Source organism: Martes martes (assembly GCF_963455335.1).
Source record: "Martes martes genome assembly, chromosome: 2".
Lineage (NCBI taxonomy): Eukaryota > Metazoa > Chordata > Mammalia > Carnivora > Mustelidae > Martes > Martes martes.
The window spans coordinates 103,728,963-103,740,982 of NC_137889.1; the positions used below are offsets into that span (position 1 = coordinate 103,728,963).

Here is a 12,020-nt window from a genome sequence, read left to right on the forward strand (position 1 = left end):
AAATTGTAGAGTAATGAAACAAAAAGTAAATATTTATGCCTTACTATCATCAGTTATAGGAGGGCAAAGACAAAAATACTGTCTTTTGCTTTTCTTCCCTCTGGGACTCAAATCAAAAATAAAAAGGAACACTCACACGAGCTTTTCATTTCTTAATAGACAACATTACATGAATATGAGAAAAAGAAAACTATCGTCAACAATTACTGGGCTTATTTTAATTTGTTTAGGAGTGAACAAGAAAAAATATTTTTAAAAATATGCCTAAACCAAAAGAAAGAAATAAAAGATGGGAAGCTAAGTGGTCAGTACAGTACAGAGACAGATGTTACTCCGAAATACCTATCAGTTACTTAATGTGATGACACCTAAAACATAGCTATAAAAAAATTACCCCCCCAAGTTTACTGCAATATGAGCAAGATGTTGGAAAATAAGAGCTGACACTACAAAATGGAAAGAGAAACTGTTCGTTTAAGATGTGTGTTATTTATGTTCTTCTAGTTTTAGGGACTTTTTTTGTGTGTGCTAAAGGCATAGCTACACTTCATTTTTAAGATAAGTTTCTTTGAAAGAGAAACCCATAATTATCCATATTGTAGGCTGAAATGACTAAATTAATGTGTAAAAGTTCATGCACTTTTTGTTTTCAAATACTAGAGACCATGATAAAATGTAAACTGGATATAAATCTTGTTTTCCTTTATTTATCGGTAACAGAGGAAAAAACTAAAATGAAATCGATTTGCTACATTAGATTTTAAAACATGATGGATCTTTATTAAACAAGGGTTTTTAGGTAAGTGGTTTTTAAATTGTTGAGTGTTTTTTAAGGGAGTGTCCATGTAGTAAGTAGAGTTCTACATAAATAAATGAATCACAAATGGAATAAATAATAATTGGCATAATCAGTATGACTCTTTTCTTTTTGGGAAAACCTCTCTGATTTGTTTGAGGAACACATCAACCGGAGAGAGGAAGATGGAATAGACAACTTTAGGATTCTTTTCAACTCCACACATTTTTTAAAAATCTCACTTGAGTCACATGATAGAAAAAAAAAATCTTCATAAAAAAATCCTAGTAAAATGTCAATATAATAATTTTTAGAGGCTTTTTGTTTCATGTGAATTTTTCAAAAATAAGCTTTTTCTTGCCACCCAGTAAGTCATAGAAGAGCTATACTGCAGCTCTCATCTCTTAATCAGACATACATGATGGCTTGGTAGAAATTAGATGGGGCTGGGGGGAGAAGGGGAGGCATGTTTAGGAGGAGAGGGATAGGTAGATGGATATTGGGAAATTATAGCCATACTAGGAGAGATTCCTGGGATAAAAGAAGCTTCTGGAAGATTAGAGGACATCAGGGGTATTCTGTTCAATAAAGCACAAAGGTAGCTACAACTGCGGAAATATAATCACTGGGACTTCAAGTGAGATTTCAAAAGTTTCAGGTGGAGTAATTGAGAACACTCTGCAAAAGGTTGTACAAGTCCTGCTGTAAGAAAGTGATTATCTAATCCGGACCGATATTGTACATAGACAGTGCTTACAGAAGATATAAACTAAAAGAAAAAATGGGTAGAAAGAAAGAAAACAGGCAAAAAATAAGAGTAAAGCATTCAATCATATTAAAATACTATGACTAGGTTTTCCCCTCTCTGTTGGGCTACATACATAAATCCTATGTAGAATAATATGGAACATTACCTTTCTTTTAGCCTTTAGCTGCTCATGATACTTGTCACAGGTATCTCCTGGGATCTCTCCTCCCCAGAGAGTAATTCCAACAATGGTGTATGTGACACCCATGACCAGCAATGGAAAGCAGTACACCAGTATAATGACAATAATATGGTAACTGCAAAAAATGAAAAAAAAAAATAACCCAAATGTTGATACTGCATATGGAACTTTGCATTCATTACCTTTTAAATCATAATTGAAAGTTCCAAAGATTATTTCCACATTTTCTCCAAGTCATCATTTCACAAATTTGTGAAGATACCATGTTATTGTCTACTACTGTCATCCAAATGCTACCAGTTGATCTTTGTCAATCTCTGATTCATATGCAAAAACTCTAGCTGTATTGCAATGCTGATTTAAACTACTACCCCGGTTCTCCCTGCCTAGAGGTTCAGGATGAATGCCATTTTTCTGCTTGGTAATTGTTGAATTAATATAATTAAATTTATCATCAGAGAGAAAGAGATGAATCAACTGAGAGATATTTTCTCATATGTAAAATTGTTCTATATATCTCTGCAACAACAGTCATATTTGAAACAAATTGTTTTTTATCCAAATAAAAAAATGTAACTACTCTAAGCCACTTTGGATCCACAAGTTATATGACTGTAATTTAAAAAATCAGGTAATGACATTTATAATGTCATTTTTTCCAATGTCATGACAAGTCTGATAGCATTATTAATTTGGTAAATAGCACTCAGATGTGTTAGTCACACCAGTGTCATGATACTATAAATTAGCAAACTAAATTCTAGGACTTCATAGCTTTCAATTAAAATTGTAAGGATGCAGTTGGGGAAGAATAGGAGGGCAACTGTTAATATAACCACACAACTAGAGTTTGTATAAAGTTTTGCATAGTTTCCAGAATTGCCTTTCCCTGGCCAGGATTTTATAAAAGGGCAAGACACACCTTTGGGCTTCAGTTCTGCCCTTCTCATTCTTTTCTCAATCAATAAGAACCCTGCTTTTGTTTGTGTAATGGTTTCATCTGCAGGGATCTTATCACTTCCTCCAGGAAACTCTAATTGAACCCCATATAAACGTCATCAAATTTTTCCTAATAGAAGCCTTTGTAACTTATAAAACTTACTGATCATATCATATTGTAGTATTTTAGCCCCCCCCCCCTTTTTAAAAGATTTTATTTTTAAGTAATCTCTACACCCAGTATGGGGCTCAAACTCACATCCCTGAGATCAGGAGTTGCTCTACCGACTGAGCCAGTCAGGCACTCCATGTATTATAATATTTTAATATCTCTTTTTCCCAACTAAAGTGTGAACCCTTAAGGGAAATGCTTATGTCTTATTTGCTGAATTGTTGCTCCCCACCTGTAGTCCCTCAAGTATTTAATAAGTTGAATTGAAAACCACAATAGAGAGTCAACTTACGTGAAATGTTGTTTGGGACCTTCTGGCCACTGCACGTAGCAAAGAGTGCGGCTCGGCAGGACCTTAACTTTGGAGTAAAGACACTGAGGGAAGGCGAGGAGGAATGCTAGAATCCAAATACTTCCAATGACGATCTTGGTTGCCGTGGCAGACAGTCTGGGTTTCAAGGGATCAATAATGGCCATATACCTATATAAAAACAAACAAAACCATTTTGTTGTCTCTCTTGCTACAGAGTTAAAAATGGAGTTTCAAATGAGTTACTTCTCTGGTAAGCAAGTTAAGGAGGATTTTGCTTATGTAGAGGTAACATAGAATAATAATCGTGGAACAGTCTTAAGAATCAGACAGATTACGTTTCAAATCCTATTCTGTCACTTATTTAACCTTTTTGAAACCCAGCTTCATTATTTTAAAAATAGAAATAAGAACACCCGCCTCGTAGAGGTGAAGTCAAGATTAATAGAAATAATATAAGTGAAGGGTATCGATTATTTGGTGCCATGCTTAACCCATTATCAGAATTCATAAATGTCTGCTGAATGGAATTGGAAAAGTGTGTAGTAAGTGCTTAAAAATATGAGTTCTATACCTCAAGACCTCCCTTTTTCTTCTGTATGTTCAACTGTTTACAAGAAAATTCTGGAGAACTAATATGGTTATGACTGACAAAGATGAGGAACCCCTATAAAGGATATCATCAACAACTCCATTTAAAAATATCAACAGACAAGTTCAGGATTCAGATAATAATGAATAAATAAGTCAAGTTTGACTGAGGCAGGCTGTGCCTTGCTATTACCTCTAAAATTGAATTCTTGGTTTATCATGAAAATCTTCATAGTATCTATGTAACTATGTATAACATGATAGTTGTAGGAAAATATACTTGGCTTTTAAAGTGCGAGTTTGTGGGAAATTGTAAACTCTGAATATGGTAGCGGAAGTCAAGCTATTTCCACTTGGTAAAATAGTAATTATGTCTGGGAGAATCAATTTAAAGTTTTAAATAATATGTCTAATTGCCAAATTCTGGCCAATAAGCAGAAAATTAGCTATAAATTATACAAAAAATGAATTATATTTCTGCATTACTATCAATGAAACATTATTTAAATTATTTTACTGTTGACCATTCTGTGTTTCTCAAATATTTTTTGATTTATGCAAAATTTTCAAAGACAACAATTTAATCAAAGAATGAATATTAAACCCAAACATTTTAATCTTAAGAATAAATATTTCAAAATAAGGATAATTTATTAATTTGCTTATTGCTCTTTGTTTTATAACTATTAGGCAGAATTGGACCTTTAATAGATATATTGGAACTTACCTATATACCACAAATAATAAACTAAGGATATTTCCTTTAAGTAAATTCAACTAAAGTTAGTATTATGTATGCCAGCTAATAGGTATAAGTGAATGTTAGGTATGAAAAAAATCATAAAAACAGTACCATAGTTTCAGAAAATTAAGTGAACTACACAAGAAAATAAGATGCATATGTTTGAAACTGAAAATAGTTTAAAATGTACCTTTTGTGATTATTTTGGCGAATAATAGCAAGTTACTGATTGCTAACCATGAGCAGGCAATTTATAATATACATTATTTAATATCCAGAACAATCTAATCAACCAAATAATATTATTATCTCTATTTCATAGGAAAGTGAAGCTTAAAGACATTAGTTGTTCAAAATGACCCAGATAGTACGAGCTAGAATGCTAAACCAGTTCTGCCAGTCTTCAAAGTCAGTATGTTTACAGACCGTAGCTTTGAATATGACTCATATAAGGAATTGTCGAAGAGAAAGAAAAATTTACAAGGTAGATGCTATCCAAAGAATCACATTTTGCCTTGGAATCTAAAAGTGTGCATGTGCAATATTAAAGCATAGAAAGGTAATATTTGTAGTTGGGCATTTCTGTTTCCACTGCTGCTGATTATGATTCACCACCACATTTCTCTTCTTCTATTGACTTGTTGCTTAGTGGGTGTTTCTAGAGCCAAGCACAGCACTTATCAATAAATTTTGTTGTACTGAACTGAATATTCCTCAACTCCATCATAATCTTTTGCTTTTTTGCTTGCCCTGGAAGTGTATGAATGCAGTTTGGATGTTTGGAACTGTTGATTTTTTGAGACTAAAAAGAGAATTTGAGTGACATGGGCGGGTTAGAGTCCTATACAGTTACTACAGCACAAATAATTCAAAAAACGGTACAAGTTGTTTATTGATGGTTTTGGTGAATTACTCTCTATTATAGAAATTATTTCTTGGCAGGGAGAATATTGCTTTATATGAAATATATGAAAACAATCAATTTATATTCTCATTAACTAACACTTTAGTGAAAATAGGAAAATTTAGTGAAAATTAGGAAATTCAAGTTGACGTTTTTGTCATTTCTGGTTTGATCCATTATCCATTCAACTGAACATTATTGAATGCCTATTGTAGTATTCTAGACGTATAGTGATACAACACTGAAGAGAAATGACCTTCACAGAGCTCAGAGTCCAGTGAAGTAGATAGATACTAACCAAATAATGCAAAATAAACATAAAATTCCAAATATGACAAGTGTTACAAAGGCAAGCAATATATAACCATGTAAATGCACTTACTTGGAAAAACATATTTAGATTGAGACTCAGTCTTCCTTAAGAAAAGTCATTCTGGGTTGAAATTTGGAAAGGTGACTAGGCAGGGTAGCAGAAGAATAAAGATTGCCAGAAGGTATGTGGAAGAACAAAGAACCTGTGAAAAACTCCTGTGTTAATGGATTTTTATTGGTTGACTTGTGTGTCTCTCAAAAAGATATGTTTAAGTCCTAAACCCCCATACCACAGAATGTGACCTTAGTTGGAAACTGAGTTTTTATAAATGCAACTGAGTCAAAATAAGGTCATTAGGGTGGGTCTTAATCCAATATGTTTGATTTAAAGGAGGAATTTGGCAGCAGAGAGAAACATATGGAGAATGCCATACAAAGATGGAGAATTGAATGATGCATCTAATTGAATGATGCATTTCTAAAGAAATCAGGAGAAAGAAAGCATGAGAGACTCTTGACTCTGGGAAACAAACTGAGGGTTGTGGAAGGGTGGTGGAAGGGGAGGTGGTTGAGGAGATGGGGTAACAGGATGATGGGCATTAAGGAGGGCACTGTGGTGATGAGCCCTAGGTGTTATATGCAACGAATGAATCACTGAACACCACATCAAAAACCAATGATGTACTATATTTTCGTTAATTGAATTTAAATTTTAAAAAAAGCCAAGGAGTGCCAAAGACTGTCAGCAAACACCAAAAAGCTAGGAGGAGGCAAGGAAGGATTTCCTTACAGGTTTCTCAGGGAGCATGGCCCTTGCCAACTGCTTGATTTCAGACTTCTAGCTTCCAGAACTGTTAAGACAATAAAATTCTGTTGTTTTAAGTCACTCCATTGTATGACTTTGTTGCAACAGCCCCAGGAAACCAAAGCAATGGGTAAGGATGTGGGAAGCATTGGGCACTTGAGAAATTAAAGACTACTGTAACAGAAACAGAAAGTGAAGAGCGAAGTGGTTTGAGAAGGAGTTGTACAGCAGGTTGTAAGTCTTTTGTCCTGTGGCATGTTGTTGAGGTGATTAGGTAATTAGAGAATAATCAGATTTTAGTATGGAGAATGGACTGAAGGAAAGAAAGGAATGGAAGCAGGGAAGTAAGTAAATTGTCTGTTGTTTTGGTTTGAATGAGAGGATTGCTGCTTGGAATAGGGTGTTACCTGGGAGATTTAATTATGTTAGTGATTTGAGGAAAATAAAGGAATGTTGAAACATTGTAGAGAGGGAGAGCCAGTTGGCCAAAGAAGTAGGTAGAATTGCCAGGCACTGCTGACAAGGCCAATTTGAAATTGGTAATTAGGAATTCATTGTGGCATCAATATTTCGTATTCTGTGACTCTATCCAGCAATAGTAATTTGCTCAAAAGTAGGCATAAAAAATAAAAGGATCTTTAGGCTCATCCACATGGATATCCTCTGAACCCTGAGAAGAAATGATCCAATCTGAGATATAATATCACATAAATAATTGTCAGGACTTTTATTTCTCCTTTAAAGAAATACGTATCTTCGATGTGATCACGTTAGCTGTTCCTAGGTTTTTTGTCTGAGCTTCTCACTACCATTCTTTTTTTTTTTTTTTTTTTTAAAGATTTTATTTATTTATTTGACAGACAGAGATCACAAGTAGGCAGAGAGGCAGGCAGAGAGAGAGAGAGGAGGAAGCAGGCTCCCCGCTGAGTGGAGAGCCCGATGCGGGGCTTGATCCCAGAAACTGGAGATCATGACCTGAGCCGAAGGAAGAGGCTTAACCCACTTAGCCACCCAGGTGCCCCCTCACTACCATTCTTACCTCAGATTCTCAAATGTGTTAGTCTCCTTGGTATGATTATTTCGTATGTAATAGCTAAGATTGGAATCTTTACTCTTCCAATTAGCATATCACCTAAACAAGTTTAAAATTACTTTTTATTATCTTTTGAGTCTGAAGCATCCATTGAAAGCTCATATTTTTAATGCATCTTTTATCAGTTTCCCTTTTCATTCTAATGAATTTCTTTACCACTTACTTTTTTTTTTTGGCATAATTGAAGGGTCTTTCCTGGTCCTTTCATGTCTAAAACAGGATATTTTGACATAACTTTTTCAATAAGTAAGCCTTTTCCATTTTGCAATTGCTCTTGATATCTGGTATAATTCTTCCTTTTGTTAGCATTTTTATTAAGCTCTGTTTCTGGATCTTTTTGTGCTTCTGCAAATTTTAAAAATTTTGAAAAGAAGACAGTGTTCTCTTCAGATGGGTACTTGATTATATTAACAATGCAAAGACTATTTGCCTGAAATGACATGGATTTGACTATTTTCCAATTTGCTTCTGGCCACAGTAGACAATGTTTTAGTCTGTAAAGCCCATATATAAAATGTTATTTAGCTATTGTCTGTGCAAAGTTAAGATTAGTTGCAACAGCTGTTCATGACCCATAAAAGTTCAACTTCTGGCCTTTGGTGCTAAGGCATTTTCTGCTTCGAAAAATCACTAAAGTGAAATATAATCTTTTCTGAAATTGCATTTTGTAGACAAATTTTATTTTGTGTTTTGTGTGTGTGTGTTTTAAAGAAGCAAGAGTGAGCCAATTAATCTGTTATAAATATAATCTTGGTGAATTTTGAAGGGAAGAAGTATTTATTAAAATAAACATATACAGGGGCGCCTGGGTGGCTCAGTGGGTTAAAGCCTCTGCCTTCGGCTCAGGTCATGATCCCAGGGTCCTGGGATGGAGCCTCGCATTGGGATCTCTGCTCAGCAGGGAGCCTGCTTCCTCCTCTCTCTCTGCCTACTTGTGATCTCTGTCTGTCAAATAAATAAATAAATAATCTTAAAAAAAAATACATACATTCAAATATATGTATACATATAATAGGAACTTCAAAATATTATTAAGTGAGAAACAAACCAGTTTAATCAGGTTTTTACATTTTTTAAAAAAGATTTATTTATTTATTTGTCAGAGAGAGAGAGAGAGAGAGAGAGTGAGCACAAGCAGGGAGAGTGGCAGGCAGAGGGAGAAACAGGCTCCCTGCTGAGCAAGGAGCCTGACAGGAGATTCTATCCCAGGATCGTGACCTGAGCCCAAGACAGACACTTAACTGACTGAGCCACTCAGGCATCCCAAGTTTTTTGATTCTTATAAGTAAAATTTATAAACAGGCATTTGAGGGAGATGATATTTAAAAAATAATTTCTGAATAGTGAAAGTACTTGACCCTCACTATACATACTTTCAATTTAAATTTGGCCATTAGGTCTATCTATTCATTTATTAATCAAATATCAGCTATTTGTTTCAACTATTTCTTGAATGCTTTTTTCCCCCAAGATTGTATTACAATCTTTGGCCATATTGGTAAATGAAACAGACACAATTCCTCCTCTTGTGGAGTTCAGAGTCTAAAACAGAAAAAATACGTTATTCAGATAGTCACAAAATATGTTAAGAAATTACTACTTAAATGTTGCTTAGGAAATATTGCTTCTGGGACATTTAGTTAAATTTTCCTTGGAGTTTTATTGTAATGGCCTGGGCAAGCTCAGCACCCTCCCCCACGATTTCTAAGTGAAATCCAATCTGACCTATTTGATGCCCTCTGTTTCTATTCTTGAATCTGTATGAATACATTCATTTGACCCACTGTGGACCTGGCTGAGAAATTGTACTGATGATTTCCACAACAAATCCAATTATATAAAGCATTTCAGGTTTCAAAATTTTATTGGATTTAGGAGTTTAGGGGAGGGGAGGATCTACCAGCAGTCTTCATCCTCTGATTCTAACCTTGACTTTTCTTCTCTTTGTTATACTCACTTTATATTCTATAATTAAAAAAAAAATACTATGTGTACCATGGGTGACCCTGTCACTTACAATGCATTTAGAAGTTTAGACCAGTTCCCTGTACTGTCAGTAAGCTAGTCTCTGTAGTATAATCCTTCAGGAAGTCTGCAAAATAAAATTGTCTCCCTTATGTACACCATGATGTTATGAAGACCTGTACTAGTAATTATAAAGCTTAAAACAGGGAATTTGACCTAGTCTGGGGTATAGGTGAAATGATGGTAGAGATATTAGCAGGCATGGCTTCCCTGGGGAAGCAACATCAGTTTGGAATGATAAATAGGTGTTAATTAGAATGAAGGTGGGACTGGAAGAGAAAGTGGAATCGTGAGTCCTGATATTAGAGAAAGCACGAGGTATTTGAGGAACTAAAAAAGCCAACTTCTCTATAGCACAGAGGAGAGAAAAGCAGAGGTGTCAAATGAAACTGGAGATGTAGGCATTAACCATGACTTCACTGATATTTTATATCCAATATATATTTAGATTTTCTTTTTTGGCAATAAAAGCAATAATTGCTAAAACCTGTATCAGATGCTATTCTAAGAGCTTTATATATAAATCATTTAATCTTTAAATTCCATTTATAGTCATTACAAAATGAGTTATAATGAAATGTTACCACATTAGTGAGTATGACATAAAACAATTTCTCCTCAAAATTTCAGACATGAATTTAGAAGTGGTTTTCTAAATAGACAATATAAAACTTGCTGCTAATGAATATCACATGTTATTTATACTATCTCTGATGATAAATAATTAAAAAGTCAAACATAATAGGTTATTCCATCCACAAAATACTGTAAAGCTCTAAATCACTTTTTGAAAGTCCAATTTACTAACATTTGTGTCATCTCTGTATTGTCTCAGAAAAACAATGGGAACATATATCACTACTTCTATATATCACTTTGAAAGTACTGCTTTCACGAAGTCACCTTTATATTATCAATCATATATTAGAAAATTAATTAGTTTCTTTATTAGGAAACTAATTCCCCCTGAAAATAGTTTTGAACTCTTGGCAGATTATTTTTCTGGAAGAAATGCCTTCATTAAAATATATCTGAAGTTTAAATTGATCTATAAATATTTTCAGTATTCAATATTTTATAGACATATAAAATATACTATACATACACATACACTATACATAATTGTGTATAGTATATAATTACACATGATATTCTATTTATACTATATGGTAATATGCTTCCTAAAATACATACAGAGCCTCTTTTCAAGGCAATAAGAAAAAATATTCAATCCAGTTTAATTTCATTTTATAAGGAAAAGAGTTTTTAGATGAAGAGGGAATTCAAAAGGTTGCCCCAAAGTGGAGGAGTTGGGATAAGAGCTAAAGGAACTCCCAGGTGGGAACAATAGACATTTCAAAGAGGACTCAGGACACTTGCTAGCTTTAGTAAATGTATAAAATGCTTGAGGGTCAAAACCATAGAGCAGTTTTAGATCACTATAGGAGGTAGAGCTCAGACTACAGTTTCTGGAGAAAGATGAATCACAACTCTCTAGGGGACGATAGATTGTCTTCGGTGGTAATAGTTCTTTTTTTCTTCTCTCTGTTGTTGAGGCACTCAGGAATCAGGAATAAAATGAGTCACCATTTATTGAGTGAATTAAAGGATTATAAACGTAAGGTGAATTACTGAAATAGATAAAAGTAGTCTCCCACACAACTTTGAGATTCTAAGTTTAATTAGAGAGAGGTTGTCTGAAAACTAATTATAGTTCGAGGCCCTTATCATCAGAAATATGACAGAAAGCATATTATTGGGACAACTGAGTGAAGTTACTTACTACTTTGTGTAGTTTGCAGAGTACTGCAAGTATGACTCAGATATCAAATGGTATTGAGCCAAAATTCACTTTCCCTCTATTAGCTTCCCCTCATAATTATTTGGCTTCCCATTTTATATGGTTTTTATGTGCACTGATTAAGTAAAGCTACATGTTATACTTGGCACTACAAGTCAATAGTTTTGGCGGACATTTTCCTTAACTAACAACAACATTAAAGAGAATTATAAGAGTGGGTGGAAACATTTTCTACTCTGACAGTGTGAGTGGCTTCAGGAAAAAAATCAATATTACTATGCATATATGAAAATATATTTGTGTTTCAATAATAGGTTTTTCCCTTTTGGAAAATGAATACTTTTTTGAAGTGTGCTCATTGTATTATTCATATGTACATATGAGTTACTCTGAACTCCTTTATTTTTTTATTTCCTTAGCACAACCATAAACCTTACCAGTTCATCCTCTGACACAACCAAATCTATTCTGCCCTCCCCTCCAGTTCTCAATTCCTGAACTATTGGAACATCACCATAATGGGTTTCCCAGATGCTACTCTTTCTTAGCTTTCTTCACAATGTCTTTAAAGTTATCTTTC

General features: G+C 34.1%; 1 protein-coding gene across 1 annotated transcript in view; it reads right to left on the reverse strand.

Moving 5' to 3' along the window:
- The window catches only part of TACR3 (tachykinin receptor 3), a gene marked incomplete at both ends in the record, with an annotated part of 74,190 nt that overhangs the window by 39,736 nt on the left and 22,434 nt on the right, over positions 1 to 12,020 (reverse strand). Inside the window, 2 exons of the mRNA XM_080797430.1 lie at positions 1,711 to 1,861; positions 3,150 to 3,338. Coding sequence (XP_080653556.1) covers positions 1,711 to 1,861; positions 3,150 to 3,338 — 340 coding nt within the window. The remainder of the gene's footprint in view (positions 1 to 1,710; positions 1,862 to 3,149; positions 3,339 to 12,020) is intronic.